Source organism: Monopterus albus, unplaced genomic scaffold (genome assembly GCF_001952655.1).
Source record: "Monopterus albus unplaced genomic scaffold, M_albus_1.0 scaffold7.1, whole genome shotgun sequence".
Taxonomy (NCBI): Eukaryota; Metazoa; Chordata; class Actinopteri; order Synbranchiformes; family Synbranchidae; genus Monopterus; species Monopterus albus.
The window spans coordinates 2,765,152-2,782,687 of NW_018127887.1; the positions used below are offsets into that span (position 1 = coordinate 2,765,152).

The following is a 17,536-nucleotide window of genomic DNA, read 5'->3' on the forward strand; positions in this document are numbered from 1 at the left end:
CATGATTTAAATATTTTTATTTTTCTTCTTTAAAAGAAAGGTTTGTAAGAAAACATAAGACCGAACATGATTTTCTTTTCTATTATTATGACACTATGTGAATATAAAGGGATTCTCCCTTCAAAAAAGAGGTGAGCTTAGTAGTTTGCCTAATATTAATCAGTAGACCAGTGGCAACATTTTGATCAAGGTACTCCTACTTCCTATCAGTTTCTTGGCCCTATGTGTGTTGTATGAAAACCTCCAAAGGTGGAGTAGCTTCCTCTTCTGAGAATCTGAGATGTATCGATGTAATATTTCTGGAAGCCCCTGTTATTTCCACTGTGGTCCTCGCCGACACCGACAATCACCAGAACAGACAAGACTGTTTCTTAGAGCATCACACAGCTACAATATGTACATTTACAGCACTTGCATAGAAAAATAAGTTTTTCAGCAGATGATTTTTTTCTTCCCATGTGAATCACAGTTATATCAAAAAAGAAGTCAATTTTCCAATACAAAATGCACTGTTAAAACGAATCGACAGACACAAATGGGATAATTGTATCTTTCCGGCTTTGGAGCACCTCGTTGTGCAAACAGTAGGAGACAAATGTCGAACACAATAGACACAGATTAATTGACACAGTCTTAAGGAATGCAAGTTAAGAATTCAAGCATGTGAACTCAAAGTGGGGGAATCTCGTCATATTGACGCAAGTTCACATTAGTCACACTAATACTTTTTAAGCCTCCGAGCCGGCAACAATGTAAAAATCTCAGGTTTAGATTGCGACTCTGTGAATCACTGTAAATTAATTTTTTGCGAATGTACTGACATACATAAATATGCTTCCATTTGGCAAGCTACAAATGGAAATTCTGAAGCGCGTCACTGCTCATTTGTCCTTGGCGTGCATAGTTGGGTCTCTGGGTGAACTATGTGGGAATTTGAGGTTGTTTTAATATTTTAAAGAAGCATGTCAAATACGATTTCCCCTTCACAGGAATATTCCACTGTGGAACGTGCTAGGGGTGGAGGTGCTGGTCGGGTGCTGAGGTCTGTTTAATCTTCCTCCTCTCCCTCTCCAGGTGGTCGGGTGATGCGCCGGCCCCCTCTCTTCCCTGCAGGGCCCTTAGGCTTGGCGAAGGCCTGCTTGTGTGCATGCTGCTTGGGATGCACCTCCTCGTACAAGAAATCACTGTTCAGTTCATCCCCATTTTCAATCTCCAACTGGGAAACAGGAAGAAAAAAAAAAAAAACACAGAACAATAAAGTGACAGAAACAACCTACAAGCCCACTTCAGCTCACACGTGTATAGGAGTATATCTTTCTGACAATTATGGTTTTGCTGTCCATCAGTTACAAATGCCGTACGCTGTATGGCACATTAACTTGTCAATTTACTAGTCAAAAATTATTCAGCTTGCCAATCAGCTTAAAAAAAAAAACTGTCTCACATTAGAGACGCATGTCTCTCACCTGTCTTTTCTCACTGGTTTTCTAATAAGCAGTGATCAAGTAACAGCGCGCTGTAGTAGTGAGTCCTAAAACCCAGAACTGAGTTAGCGTTTTTTCACTTCTGGTTCCCTTTTCTTAAGTTCAGTGGGTTTTTTTTAACAGGCTCTTGGTTAGATGCCAGATATATGGTCTGTGATTAACACAAGGCCAGTACATTTTCACGTTGTGTTCTACAAAATAAAATACACCACTCGTGATTTTTAATGCTTTTAAGTGTCTTAAAAAAAGGCGGGTGCTAACAAGTGCATAATGAGACTACAGAGGCTGTCTGGGATATTAGCCGTCATCATGCTGAACACAGAGACCAATCTGCTCACTAGCTCGCCTTTAAAGCCTCATTTTTATACTCACGAATATGAAAAACTATTCTAACTAACTGACCCAGTTCACAATCACTAGCTAGATCAGGTCACATTAAGAGTAAAGGGTTTTGCAGAAGTAAATCTAATTACAGATTGAAGCCGTGGTGAGGCTAAAGGCACGGGGCCGTGGTGTAGCTGGTTTATAGCCTAGCTTTTTACGTCTGGCTAACATATTTGGGCTTTAAAAATCATAAAAGCGGTGTTCACTTATGAAGATTATCTTACTGAACAAAACATGTTAAATGTCAAACTATTGTTTGTCACAGAGTTTATTTTCCACAATAATACAAAAGCCTATGGAGAAATCCCATTGGCTTTTTGTCAAGGGAAGCAGGATGTCAACTTCCAGGCTGGCCTACAAAAATACAGCATCCCTGGCTTGTAAATTAAACCACACCCCACAGTCCTGACCAAGCATATTGTCTGAAATACAGTTTGAAGCATTAAACTCTTAATAAATGATACCAAGTTTTTCTGTATTTTAACTTTGATTGCTGCTTTTTTAGACATCAGTTTTAAATATTTTGGAATAATAATCGATTTATTAGGGGCTTTTAGTTTTAGGGGCTTTAAGTTTGTCACAAAAAGTATCTAGCCATTTGCACTTTTAATCATTAATATTTGACCAAGATAGAATGCCGCTTACTTTTTTCTCAATCTCAATCTGGAGTTTGTTTTCCACCATGTCAACCAAGGGGTTTTTGCAGCTGGAATACAGCATCCTGTCGCGGATGCTACACTTATAGCCAGGCATAGAATAAATGAAGACTGCAAAGCAAAAACAGAACAATGAGAGAACACACCAAGAAAACAAAAGCCATTCAGAGCACAAAGCAGGGTGTGTCAGCTCTTTGTAATAACTACTGACTATTCACCTGTGGACTCCAAGTAGTCGCCTTCATGGGAATGTTTGTAGAGGAAGAAGTGGTAGCGTGGAGAATCTTTAGGGATTCTCTTAGGCAGGTCTTTCACCTCTGTTGGCTCAGTGCTGAACAATCGAATCAGCTCCTGTTCAGCGTCTACTCGCTGTTGACAAAAGGAAATCTCATGTTCGGTGGTGTGTGCTTGTGATCACAAACTCCCTGCTATGAATTCCAGATCAATTAGAAAAATCCGGGCATGAACAGTTAATAACAAATCCATCTCAGGTGTGTCAGAGCCAAACATTGAGCAGCGCACTAGCAACTGTTCAATAGGTCAGGAGTAAACCTTCAATAGATAATCAGAACAAAAGACTTTCTTGTAAAGCTTTTAGGCTAACAGAGGAAAAGGGAAATAAGGCTGCGACAGTGACACAATTGTTCCTTTGTACTTGGTGCAGATCTGATCTTGTGACACGTACCCTTTGAATTTCAATGAGAAGAACAGACACTAAGGCTTTTTAGGCTAAATGAGTAACTCATTGTGTCAGTCTAAACAAATCCTGACCAAAAACATCTCTACCTCTCCAAACAATATACATTAAAAGAACAAACTGATTTAGTATTCAAACGCTGTACTACAAAAGGCTACCTGTTTACTAATGATCTACTAAAAACTCACCAGTTGTACATAGTTGATTTTCTTGTCTCTAAAATGTTCAAGTGCTGCAATAGCATCGTGGTGAACAGGGAAGGCCACTCCCTGCAGAGTCTGCTGCTTAGTGTCCACACTGATGTCTGTCTGCACCTGAATACACCACAGACAGAGACACACAGAGACGCACAGAGGGGCACTTGAGCCTTCCATTGTCCAGCCATGGTCATAATGATATGATACATTAAACAACCATCTATGGTAATGATGTCATTCATTAGACTGATCAGTGCTTTACTTAGCAAAGATTTAATTTGCCTTCAAATAAGTTCAGAGTAATCAAACCAAGGACCGCTAGATTCAGGAATAGTTTTTTACCCAACAGCAGTTACCACACTTTATGGCTGTACCGACTGGAGGTCACTTTAAATTTTCATTGTACATGTTACAGTGACAATAAAGGATTATCTCTTATCTTATCTAAATATTCCTCATTTTAGTCATCAGAAAGTCAAAAGGTTTACAACACCAACAAGCAGCTTGAACGCTGGAGCACGACAATTACAGATGAGGTGCTTGTATCAGAAGTGATGAGGCACCTCCATGGAATCACAAAGAAAAGTGGAAATGCTGGGGGGATTACACTAATGGATTACATCGCTTTTTAGAGCCGTGTTCCCACAAAATGAAATGCCACAGAAACACAACTAAACTTCCAATGTCTCTACTTCACATACTATAAAGGACTGCAGGCCTTTCATTCATCTGCTTAATAAAAGGAGTCTCAAAGGCATGGCAGTGATAAATATTTCAAAGCCTCTTTCTCATTTAGGCAGCACAGATTAATGGTATATTATCTTCCTTCAACAGCTGGACAAGTGAGATGAGCACAGTACTCATTTCCCATTTGCTTTGCTGCCTTTAACTGACCATGCTGTAGAGAGGGAGTGCACGACACAGCACTGCCATATATGGTAAGGAAGACTGGTGGTTTCTGTGGCAGACTGGGAGAGCAGCGATTAGAATAATTTGTTTCTCAAAAAAAAAAAAAAAAAAAAAAGAATTATCGATTGTAAGAACACCAAGGTTCCTCTCGCTTATCAACACCACATTTGTCTTTAAAGGCCCCATGTGAGTCGTACTAAAAAGTCAGAGCCTTGTGGAAGCCCTACAGCCCTTACAGCACAAACACTTTGGGCGTCAAATAGCTGCATGAGATTCATATCACATTGCAGTAGTTTGTTATCTTATTGCTGGAAACACCAAAGTGCAATGATAAAGCTCACCTCAACCACAGCCATGTGCTCAAATCTACAGAACACTCTCATGTGCATGTAGCTCTCTCAACATGGAAACATTCACAAACAGCTTGTTGTTAACCAATGCTGCTGTTAGGTATTTTCTTAGTTAGGTAGATATTTAGAGATTTGTTGTCTAGAAATGTGTAGGGTAGACAGGATGTCTAGCTCAGGCTGGTAAATGCTTAGTTCATTGTCATGAGCTTGCTGCAGGCTGCATGTGGGCCCCAAGGTCAACTAGATTGAAGAGTCTGCAGGCAGGATGAATATTGCTATTATTATTGCTATGCTCAGCCGTAATCTTAATCATAATATCTTCCGAGGCTTACTGTTCGGACATGTCCCTGAATGTCCTGTATGTTTTTAGATACACACCACATAATCAACATTCACACACATTATTTTCTTCATCTTTTGACTACTGCTCTGGTCAGGTGCAAAGCTGGCATATCAGGTGACGTCACGGTTTGACTTTGAATAAACCAGCACGGTTATTTTTTTTATATACTCAAGTGAGTTCCTGGTTGAAAGAACCGGACGTGGCTTTATAATAGAATAGAGCCTTTACTGCTCAGACCGAACAGGATATACAACAGTAAAAGAGACTTTATGGAGTGATGGGTGTGAGCTTTACAAGCTTAAATGACCCATCGCTGCCAACATCCTGCTGCTCTAATGCATCAGCATCTTTGCACTGTGCTGATACGCCGGTCATGCATTTGCACACTTGCAATGCTGCTGACTTTGTGTAGTGTGGAAGGATGCATTGCTGGCCTTCACTGATACCCCACGCCATTTCTGGGGATGTCATTAGGAGTACTACAGTGAGCTAGGGTAGCTATTTTTCACCCACTGAAGCCTCAGTGGGTAAAGATGCCTTAATGTCATATCTTTGCAGAAGTGAGACGGAGAACAAGCCTCACTTGTAGCCACGTCAGAACAGTCATACAACCTGTCAAGATGATCTCAAACAGAACAGACCAAGAAATTCAATCTGAATTATTTGTTAGTTTGTTTCTCTGTCTGTGTGCCCTTACCTCATTCAGTTTAATCTGTCTCAGTTCCTCCTCTGCAGCCGTGAGGGGTAGGGGAGCAGCCTGCGAGGTCAAATATTTCCTGTATCCACTAAGATTCAATTCATCCTGAGGGACCAAAAAAAAAAACCCCACAATCAACACCTCATACAGCGACACAGGCCGACAGACTCAGATCAGTTGCAATAAACGCATTGCAACAAGTGTCACTGCTGTGGGACAAACCTTTGTGGTGCCGAAAATCTCATCCTTGATGTGTCCGCCTCCAAACTCCTTCTTCAGTGTAGCTCTGGTAGCAGCATATAACATTTTATGTCGCACCTGATAAGAATATGAGGAAAGGTTTGAGTATCTAGACTGTAATGATGGGGCTGAATCTGGCAGCTTCTGACTTTATTTTTAAATAATCTTTTTCTTCTTTAATAAGTGTTTAACATGGAAACAATACAGGACAACATGGCAAGAAACAGCCAAAAATGAAAACACAAATCAGGTCAGTGAAGGCAGCAGTGTGCACTTGTTGAGAAATGATTTGCAATTTCAAGACAAGTCTCAACCTGAAGCACTCTTTTTGAGCTGGAGGGCAGGAATGTTAAGCTCAGCTATATCTTTCATAAAGTGAAATTTAGTTTGCTTGCACCATGCAGTTAGAGCACCACAAGTATCCTGCACAGCACTGTATTCTGGCACTAGTCTCTCCTTGCAACATTTCTTTTTCCACTGCCATAGAAACAACATTTGCTTGTCTATTTGTCATGGTTATTTTGACTCATTCTGACACTATACTACAAGTGTCCCATCAGGTTTCCGAGGAGACGACATTGTACGAGTCAAGACATAAACAAATATAAAACCCACATTTACATAACAAGGAAATATCATCTAAAAGCACTAAGGGTGAATTTTAAGCCTAAAATGGGGCTGAAGCACCCCATAATCAAAACATATTTAGACCACAAGTGGTCTGGTAGGAAATAATGAATGCACAGACCACATATACAAAGAACTGTTGCCTGATGTGGTCAACCCTAACCCCAATACCTAACCCCACCCATATGATATTCAAAGCAGAGGAGGACATATGCCATGAAATATGGAAAGCTATTCATTACAGCCAGTCCGGCCTTAGTTTTCTTACAGCAGAGTGATCTGGTGACCAAGCCAGAAAGATCCACTCATAGCCCTGGTTGTTAGTGGAGTCCAGACGGTACAGTATATAACAGGGTACGTCATCCTCAAGGAGTGGCAGCACTAAGGAATCATACTCCTGGTCCCACTTCTTTGATGCTTTCCTGGTGGCACCCAAAGTCAGCTGCTCTGGAAAACAGATGTGTCCAACACAAATTTCAGCAATGCAGGGAAATGCTAGTGATGTTGACATTCTAATGTCAGTCTTGGCAGAGGTCTGGGTAGAAGCACAAATTAAGAATTTTCTTGGCAGAAAAAGCTGTAAACAAACTCTGGGACTCTGGTGCACTGCTTACCATCCTCAATGATGATCTTTAAGACTCGATATAGGTCTCCACTCCTGGCACTGGCAAAGATATCCTTCACATCGTTCCCCGCTGAGAAAATACAGAGAAGGGGTCAGTCTCTCTTTTAAATAGGTGCATGTTTGACAAAAACATGTTCTTGTTAATATGGACATTTTAAGCCCAGGATTATATGATTCCTCCTAAAAGCTTCAATAGTCTTAATATGCTGTGATATCAACCAAATGTTGGACATTATACAAAGAACATACAATTACTTTCTTGTTTGGATTTAATAACATATATCCCATTCCTGAGTACCCCTATATTTTGCCTTTAACTCTTTAATCCTATAACTGGGTATTAAGCAACAATGGAAAAAATACTGAAATCATTGCAAAATACCATATTTTATTTAGAATTTGTTATAATAACCACAAAACAAAACACACGGACCATAACTCAATGAACATTAAAATTCTGCTCAGGAACACAGATGTGACTGAAGCCTGACCACTTTTGACCCCAAACCAAGGCACAAATAAAACATTCAAACCAGCATCTCAATGACTGTAATTTTCCATTCTAACAAACCTGCCAAAACTTAAGAACAAGTCCAACTACAAATATATATTAGATAAATCAGGGAGAACACGTGAGTGTATAAACTATGAAGGTAAATTGATTTGATGCCACAATACATTTTTAAACATCTTTACACAAGATCCTGTTCATTCAAGCATCAAGATTCACTTTTCTCCTACATTTACAGACTTGGCAGCTATAAACAAGTTTATAGAAGTGGAAGCAGTTTTATTTACATTAATACCTGCATTAGACTTTGCATAAATGTAAAGTTGACCTTTGAGGATATAAAGACCGTAGTCCTCCATAGGAAAAAGAACACACAGAGGGGCTCCACACAAAGGACATCAAATTAAAGATCATATAAAAACCAGAGTTATGGTGGAATGGATTCAGGAGATCTCCCTGTCTGTCATTAACTCACCTTATCTGCACATGCCTTTACCACAGATTAAACAGTATTGTGATGGCAGAGTAAACAATTCTGCGGTGCTGGGGACATACACAACACCCTAAACTTTAGTTCATTTTTATAATGGCATAATGCAGGTAATTCCAGTGCTACTCTCACATATTCAAAGGGAACAACCGCAGGCCAGCAATTTGTTTAAATGAAGGCGTTGCCCATCCATTCAAAAGGCTAAACTAATATTACATGACTTCAGCTCCATATAAATAAACTGAGGCTCGAAAGGATTTGGTAACACGGTGAAAACAGATACAACAGTCGTGATTTGGGCGGCCCTTAAACAGGCTAAAGACTCAGAGATTATGTTTCATGGCCCTAAAAGTGCCCAAACCGCGCATAGAGATGATCACGGCAGCCCAGAGCTAGCTAGGAGTGGCTAACTAACTTGAAGCCAGCTCCTCGTTACAATGAACTGTAGCAGGTACTCAAACCTCGTCCGTGAATAACACACTCACACAGCAAAATATATAAAGACAGAAACACTGAAAGCAGACAAGCGGACCTACCGAGAATGCCCGTTTGGTGTGACATTGTGCTTGTCGTCGGATAAAAAGCTGGTGCAGCTGATCAGACTAAACCAGGGGAGAGAAGCAGGAAGTGGACGACACCGATAAGACCCGCCCCAAGTCTGTTGTCATCAACATGGAGATCACATGACAGTCATATTTACACATCTTGTATGTGTCATTTTTTTAAAATAGACAAACATTAATATCGTGAATTACAACAATAAACAGAATATACCAGTGGTAAAAGAAGTATTAATATTCATTACAGGTATAAGTACTGCATTCATTCATTTACTTAGCTTAAGTGAAAACATTCACACAACAGGCTATAGGCCTGTAAGTCAAACTACTCATTATGCATTATATATCGCAATTGTGACAGTGTTGGTTTTAAACACTGCATTACTGGACTACTACAATTGATGCATTAACTTGTAATCAGCATTTTAATACAGTAGCTGGTCAAACAGTGATCAGTTTTAAATATTTGGGTAACTGGTAACAATACATTATACTTTATCTTATAAGCTGATCATATGTTTTGAATGTAAAACCTTAATGTGCAAAGTAATAGGTGTCATAAAAATTTTATGAAGTAAAAAGTACCACATTTACCTCTGTAATGTAGTGGAGTAAAAGTATAAAGATGTAAAACAAGTACATCAGCACAGTACTTTGACACATTCAGCCACTGACACAGCCTACACTGCTACCAAGGTTGGACTAACAGTTGGGTCAAGTGGGCAAATGCCCTGAGACCCCAGACCCCAAGGGAACAATAAATTTAAGTTTCCATGTGTTTTGAATGGCTACACATAATACCATTAATTTCAAATGATCTTAATGATTTGCTCTACTTAGGTACAACATCAGGTTCTGCAGTCTTATCAGTCTAACGAGTAACTTTTAAGACTTTATTTTAGGCTTGATTGTGCCCACATTGGGCATATTCCTCAATAAACATGTGTTAAATGAAATTACCTCCACCTAGGTGAGACACAGAAAAGGCTAGGTACTACAGGCCTACTAAATGGCTGGTTTCCTGCTCTCTGTGTAGACTGTGCAACTACTGTATAATATAATATAATATAATATAATATAATATAATATAATATAATAGTTTACAGTGCTGTAAGCCTATTGGCTATAACTGCATTGACGTTATTCTTATAAAAAAACGGAAAAAATGGATTTGTTCTATAACTGTAGCCTTAACTAGATAGCTTGGACTAGGATTAAAGCATGTCAATCAGCTATTTGTATTTTGATTTAGGTCTCTGTCTTGTGATAAAGGGGAGATTTCCGGCTCTCATGGCTGTAGATCCTATGTGGCGTAAACATCTGTAACATCTGGAAGCCACGGGGTTCCTGTCTCTGCCCTCTGTTCTTCCTAATCCTCGTTAAATATGTATTTACAAGAATGAATAGATTTTCTAGCAGCAAAATCATCCCCTCACCAGAGGGAATGTCAGTTCTGTGTCAAGTACGTCAAACAAAGCCAGAGTCACACCGGAAACAACCTGAACTCCTCTTCAAAATTAGGGTCTACATTGTGTCCTGATCACTTCATAACAGAATTCATTTATTTTATTGCTACAACTAAAAGTGGCGTCTGATATCGTAAATGATATAATACGAACAATATTGTTTAGTTAATATAAAATATACATTTAAGTCTTTTAAAGTTATCTGTCTTGTCAGCAAAATAGTTTAGTGATCATCAGAGAATTGTATTTTAAGTACATTAAAATATATATAAAATATGTTACATTTGTGAAAAATGGTGTTATAGCAACATTTCAGTAGGCAATTTGCTAATATTAACATTTACAAATAACACATTTTCAAAAAGAGTTATATTTAAATGTCATATTTCAACTTTCTTTAAATAAAAAGCAGAGTAACTATACGCATTAGAGACTCGGTCTTTAAAGGTGGACCAGTTATTTATGAAAGATATTTTAACACCAACATATAACGTATCTATGTAGAGAAAATAATCCAAACAGCATTAACCTATGAAGTAAATACGAGACATGAGCAAAGGTAACAATGTAGTCAAAATAAAAGTAGTTACATTAAGTAAAATGAAGGTTTTAATAAATCATTTAACACAATATATAGAACCAATTTTTAAATAACAGATTCCTCTGTCAGTTTACATATTTTGGATAACCTATTTATTGACATTTTATTTTCATCATGATTTACGCTAAAAGGCGTGAACGGAAGTTACATATTTCTACTGGCTTTTCTTTGGCGTTGATGAGTCAACGTGTTGGCTACATTGCGTTGTCCCGATGCTGTGTCTGCCGGGTGGACGCAGGTATCTCCATCCGTAGCAGCAGCGTCCCATCAGCGCACAAACTGCATCGTGCGGCGCGGGCACGCAAACAAAGCACATGGACGGTCCAGCACAAAGGCGGAGGATTTGGGGGTCCCTCTGTCGTAGACCAACAACAGGTCGCATGGATAATCCCTCCACAACCCTCTCGTATGATCTGTTGTTTGGGATGATTGCAGCGCCGCTGTCGGCTTGATGTGGAGGAAGAGCCGTGCGGGAGGAGGCTTCTCGTCCTAGCTGTCGACTGAGAGGAAAACGGAGCAGGTGCGTTGATGATTTACCGCACATACAGGAACATAATACCCAGGTGCAGGGACGAAGGACTTAAGCGTAATTTTGGCAGCCCCAGGTCGCACTGGGCGCATCAACAATTAAGTTGTGCAGTCAGGTAATTCCAGTCATATGTTATCCCGTGTGGTCTGCACTGTGGCATTTGGCGTTATCACTGAGAGGATGTGTGTGGCCGCACTCTTAACACGGTTGTTCATTCAGAAATTGCCAGAACTGGCACGAATAGTTGACCCATTCAGTGGCATTTCCTGGGCTTGGAGACTGTTTATATTGGTGAGTCCAAAGGTAATTTGTGCTGTTTCTAGAAAAGCCAGGGAGTTAAGATGATCTTGCAAATTGCATTTCAGCCACTGTCTTGAAGTTATAGCCTACTACCTGTATTTCCCAAGCCTGTGAGTCTTATATAGAGTGTTTGCATGTTCTCCACCTGTTTTATGGGTGTCCTTTGCATGAACTGGCCGATTCTCTCTCAGTGCATGTTAAGGACTCTCCTGCTATGAGGCCTCAAACTGGGAACAGAGGGCTGCCCACTCCTCACTGGTTGAAGTGGGATAAACGGAGGAAATTAAACCTGCATTTTGCCTGGATCATTTAGTGAGCCTTACTTCAGTAAGCAAAAGCTGGCACATAATGACAAACATTATGCAGTGAAATATAATAGTCACATGGGTGTTCCACTGTGGCAGCTCTATTTCTGAAGCCTCAAAATCATTCCAAATCCCCGCTGGTGGGTATTTTAGGAAATCATGTCAAAGCATGGACCTGACAGTCAGTCAGACCAGTCACAGCAAGGGAGTTTAGTGTGGAGTACATGGGTGAATAATAATAGTAGGGTTTAAAAATACAGAAGAGTGGGAATAGGACTGTTGGGAGGTTACAGGGTGTGCTTGGCTGGTGTTCCACATTGCTTCTGAGGCGAGTACGGAGCAGACAAGCTGCACCGATAAACCTTCTAAATGGCAGAGTTTTCTAGCTGAGCACTTTGTGAGTTCTACCTTACTGAGGTATGACACTGACACCTGAACTTGTTTTATTGACTGATGAAGAATTAAAATCTTAAACGTGTCTTTTAAAGAGCGATTTCTTGTTTATTGTGAGCTCAGTAAACTCATGATGTTTCATCAGTTATTTCAAAAGCAGCTGATCTTTTGCTGTGTTGGCATCACTGACCAGATCAGGACCTCTTTGTGATGTTTGTGTGATGGGAAAGCTGGCTGACTGGTGCTGTTGCTGAAATGAGTTGTCTGAATTTAGCATAATCCTACTCTGTACCAAACCTCAGGGATCTTCCTGGCACTAAACTGAGTCTGAGGGATGTTTTAACTCTAATCGGCCCTGCTGGTTTAAAAATAATATAATCTGACTGAAAGAAGCACTTTCTCTCTTTGGCTCCTAGGTGTAGTGTGGTTGGGGGACTCAGCAGGATGGGAATAGATGCCTGTTTTCGCTACTATTTCCAGCACCCGTGGTCACGTCTCATTGTGGCCTACCTCGTCACCTTCTTTAATTTCCTGATTTTCGCCGAGGACCCCATCTCCCACAGCCAGACAGAGGCACATATGATTGTTGTGGGCAACTGCTTCTCCTTCCTATTCAACAAGTACCCGAGCCTTGGATGGAACATCCTGAAAGTAATATGCTGGACACTGGCCATTATCGCTGGCCTGTTCGCTGGGAAGTTTATATTCCACCGCTTGCTCTTTGGTAAGTCGTGCGCAGAATAATACATTGGAATGGGCAGAGTAATGAAGGAGGGACCTTTCCTCTGAGTTGTTTTTGTTGTGGCTGTTCATCAGTGAGAACCATCTTTTCACCTTCTAGTTCTAGTTAAAGAGATTATTATATCTTCACAACCAGATCTAATCTAAGTGCTCCTGCCCTTATCTTTCCTTAGTTCAACTATTTTCTGCCTTTCTTCTCACTGTCATCAGATCTGACTCAAACACTATGTGCAGATCTCTTCTGTTTATTCCACTGGGGCTCAAACAGGGCTGCAGTTAACACTCGTAGTTGATTAATCTTCTGATAAGTTTTTGTTGCTTCATGTGAAAATAGTTCCCAAAGAACTGCGTTATTTACTCCCATTTGAGAATAGGCTGAAGCAGAGATGAGGTGACTTCACAGCTGACATTGACTCAAGTGACGTCACTTGAGGTAGTTTATGCATTTTCATGCAACTCCCTCTGGAGCCAGTAAAACCTTTTTACAGCTGTTTTTCCACATTTGCAGTAGTAAACCATAAGACCTGTAGACAGGCTTTGCTGTGTAAATTAGATGGAGTTCCCCTTTCAGTGTCAGTGAGCTTATGCAGTAGCAGGAGCCCTTTCTATTTAAGTGTGGCGTGTCAGTGAGCTTATGCAGTAGCAGGATATATACACGATATACTGTGTACAGACCATTATTTTTTTTTTAATTCTTCTATTATTAATGATCCTTCCATTTTCAGTATTCATATTCACCTCTCACATCTCCTCTGCACATTTCCTCTTCTTTTCCACCCACTTGCCATCTTCCTCACCTCTTCTGACAGTCTCTGTCTCTCTTCTTGTCTCCCCCTTCCCAGCTTGTCGCCTTCCATTTCACTCTGCTCTCATAAGGCTGTGACTCCAATCTCATCAGCCCTTCATGCGTTTAACCTTTGCAGCAGTTCACAGTGCTTCCTATTCATCTCACACATTTCATTTCCTCCTCACTTCACAACACACTCAGGCTGGATATTATTGGCCACCCTGGCTTATTTTCTTCAGATGAACCATCAATGACTGTAGTAATTGAGGGGCACAGAGTGAGAGAGTCAGGAGTGTGTTCTCTGATTGTTCATCATTTCTGAGCAGAAAAAGGAAGCCAAGAGTGCATGATGACATGCTGCTTTCTGCAAATAGAGAATTGAGGTAGTATGTCATATTGAAAACTGCAAGATGATATGAAAAGGGGGGTCTTTAGTCATGCAAGGTTAAGAAAGACTTATTTATGTCAGTAAGTATAAACTCCTGTTTGTTTGCCCAGCATAAACAGTAGTTTGAAAGAATGACATCAAAAACTAAAAAGTTAATTTTTCTGGTGCATGGGGCCTGACTCTTTTAAACTTTTAAATTTGTATTTGTGTGCATCATTGTAATGTCACACTTCGCACACACAGAACACGTTTTTCTAGCCAATACTGTGCAAGCTGTAAAACCTTAGTGTATTACTCAACCAGCATTTTCTCATTCACATAATTCATAAAAGACACATAATGAGATAGGCCCTTCATTACGCAAACTTTATTCAGTTGTTTTACACTAAGGCCCAGCGTGTCTGAATGAGGGTCTGTGCACTCACTCTGGTTTGAGCATGTAGAGGACAAACAGAGTGCCGCTCATCCTGCAGCCAGGTACCACTAATGCACTTCAGCGAGCCTCTGAACAAATGGCTCATGTTTCTATGTAGGTGGGTGTTTGTGTGATTGTGAGACAGTGGTGTTATTTCAGTATGTGTGAGTGAACAGGTCAGTGTGTGTTAGTACTTTGAGAGTTGAGTACCGGTATGTAAGAGATGCTGATGCTGAAAGCTGGAGAGGCAAATTGTGTCCTGCACAATATTTTCAGTAATGCGGTTATGTAATCATGACTCGGGTACAGTACAAGAGTTGTGTAGAACCAGGCCCACTGTAAAACCTATGATCTATTCTAGTTCTGTTACACAAACCTACATGGCTCACCTACTGCACATCATGATGTCTCCCCTAAAGTCCTGCAGACCTCCAGTCTCACCTGCACTCGGATGTGTAGGCAGACAGTGGGAATGCTTCTGCTTAGGAGCACAGTCCACGCAAATGTTCGGTCCCTGAAGAAGCACTTTGGAATCACATGTGACTGGTGTTCTCTGGCACTGTTTTACAAATGTAATAAAATGCATAACTGGAGTCTTTTTCAAGCTCATGGAATTTTTCTTTGTCACAAACCTGGAAGCAGACATTGTTTTTGAAAGCAGGAACAATTCCCTGCGTCATTTATCATTTATAATGGCCTAGAAAATCTGAACGGTTTACAGTGTATTACACCTCCCTCTAGTGATTAGTGTTGTCTTTGTTTTCCGTATGTGATCTACTCTCCCAGAAGCCCACACAAATATTAATCCAGTTGCTGCATAATAGTATCTTTAGTAAATGTTGTTCTGTTTCTTTACCAGTGGAATGTTGAAACATTAAACCGTTAAATCTATATGTTTTTAGTCTTGTTTTGTGATGAGCAGACATCGTCAGGCTTTTTGTTTGCCAGTCACTAGTAGTTTCTGTGGGGTCCTAAAAATGACTGTAGTGACTTTTTATGACTGAATCGCTCAGTTTTACAAATTTAGTGTAAATTATATATAATCTTAAAACAAATTCTTCATACATAACTAATTTTTCTTTCAGCAATAACACAGCACCACAGCACATAAGCTTAACATTATGGACCTACCTTCACATTAAATGACTATCTCACTGCTCATCTCCTAAATGCAGACAGTGAACTGCTTCTCACTTCTCTCTCCTGCTGTCTCTGTCCCTACTTTAGCATAATATATTCACCAATCTCTCTTCAAGGCTTAGGACATTCTAAAAAGTAAATCTGAGGGTAGAGTCAAGTCACACACAGCTGCTTACTAACCAGATTAAATCCTACTTTGCATATTATTACTGACACTTGCATTCAGTCAAACATTTCCCACTTGTCTTCACTGGGTTGAGTTATTTTGAGTTTCAAGAACAGTGTGAACAGCATAAGAAAAGGGGACAGTAAGGCGGAAATATGTTTCACAGAACTGTTAACACTATAAGATGCCCTGTTGAGCGCTGTGTGTGTGTGTGTGTGTGTGTGTGTTTCTCTGTTAAGTGTGCCTCTCGTCCCCAGTTTCTGGTCTTGATTGTAGCCTGCAGGATGCCATCTGGGTTCTGTCATATGTTGTTACTGTTCCCCGTGGAAGCAGAGATGCTTTATATACAGCACTGTGTGGCTGTGGGTTAACGTGGAGGGTGTGTGGCAGGATAGTGACCCTTTGCGTGCTTTTGTATGCATGTGGCTTTGGGGTATTTTATTGTCTTTGTGTTTCTGTGAGAATGTGTTGCTGTTAAGAGTGAAGCCTCTTTTTATAATAGTCCTGAAACTGTTAGCATTTCAATTTATTATCATAAAATTATTCAAGGGCTGTCATAAGGGATCATTTATCAAGTAAAAATGACCAGTTTCTCAGTTTTAGGTCGTTGTAAATTTGAACTGATTGTTCTAGGAAATTAATGCGCATTTTAAGATTTTACAGACTTAAGTTAATTTATTTAAAAATAATCTAGATGGTTAATCAAAATGTTTAATTACAGGTATATATGGTTGCAGACCATTTTGTGTTGTTGTATGTGTTTTGTGTGAAATTTAATTTCAAAAGAGCCAAAAGCAAAAACCACCCAATAAATGTTCAACCTTAAAAAAAGGGGAAAGGACTAAAACATCAGACTTCAGTACTACATCATGTTTTAATATTTTTACACAGTTTTTTTGTATAACCAGGGAATGTCTGGCATTTTGTACTTCATTGTCTTAAAAATACTCAGTTATCCAAATAGTTGCAGGTTAGTTTGCTATTGCTAATGGATTCATTTCAAAATGTTTTGACATTAAATTAATGTATTCATTCTCCAGCTACTATCTGAATAATGCTGACTCTGCCCTGGCATCTGTACAGTGCATCACCAAGGAATCCACAAAGAACAATGTGAGCCACTTGATCTATAGACTCGTCTGAAGTTATCTGCATAATCATCAGCCTCATTGCTATTCAGCCTTCAGCAACCCCATCAGGCCCTGTAGAGCTGTACATTTCACCCTTTCCTTCATTTCAGGCCTGCCTCTATTAGCTGTCCTCAGAGGTCACCCTCTTCCTCTGTACAGTGGGTACAGAAAGTATTCAGACCCCCTTAAATTTTTCACTCTTTGTTATATTGCAGCCATATGCTAAAATCATTTAAGTTCATTTTTTTCCTCATTAATGTACACACAGCACCCCATATTGACAGAAAAACACAGAATTTTTACATTTTTGCAGATTTATCAACAAAGAAAAACTGAAATATCACATAGTCATAAGTATTCAGACCCTTTGCTCAGTATTTAGTAGAAGCACCCTTTGGAGCTAAT

The 17,536-nt window shown here is 39.9% G+C and overlaps 2 protein-coding genes across 3 annotated transcripts in view; one reads left to right on the forward strand and one right to left on the reverse strand.

The window, feature by feature from the left end:
- twf1a (twinfilin actin-binding protein 1a) lies at window positions 1-8,864 on the reverse strand. The gene is made up of 9 exons (XM_020622567.1): window positions 8,747-8,864; window positions 7,199-7,279; window positions 6,853-7,031; window positions 5,940-6,035; window positions 5,718-5,822; window positions 3,410-3,535; window positions 2,743-2,893; window positions 2,514-2,635; window positions 1-1,216 (listed from the first exon to the last, which is right to left on the reverse strand). The coding sequence occupies exons 1-9, from the start codon at window positions 8,769-8,771 to the stop codon at window positions 1,049-1,051; spliced, it is 1,053 nt and encodes a 350-aa protein (XP_020478223.1). The 5' UTR covers window positions 8,772-8,864; the 3' UTR covers window positions 1-1,048.
- A 2,500-nt stretch (window positions 8,865-11,364) lies between these two features.
- tmem117 (transmembrane protein 117) overlaps window positions 11,365-17,536 on the forward strand; it is a 36,286-nt gene continuing 30,114 nt past the window's right edge. Inside the window, exons 1-2 of one of the 2 annotated variants that reach the window (XM_020622554.1) lie at window positions 11,365-11,481; window positions 12,781-13,088. In XM_020622554.1, the coding sequence (XP_020478210.1) occupies window positions 11,366-11,481; window positions 12,781-13,088 (424 nt within the window). In that variant the 5' untranslated portion in view covers window position 11,365. Of the gene's footprint in view, window positions 11,482-12,780; window positions 13,089-17,536 lie in introns of those variants that run through there. The other variant, XM_020622537.1, reaches the window with a different exon arrangement.

What these genes read in the sequence shown, in the direction of transcription:
- twf1a (XM_020622567.1), bottom strand. Translation starts at nt 8,771, where the DNA reads ATGTCACACCAAACGGGCATTCTCG. An exon ending in GGTCACCAGATCACTCTGCT is followed by an intron (nt 6,036 to 6,852) that starts GTAAGAAAACTA and finishes TATTCTTATCAG; the next exon opens with GTGCGACATAAAATGTTATA. An exon ending in AAATCAACTATGTACAACTG is followed by an intron (nt 2,894 to 3,409) that starts GTGAGTTTTTAG and finishes TTTTGTCAACAG; the next exon opens with CGAGTAGACGCTGAACAGGA.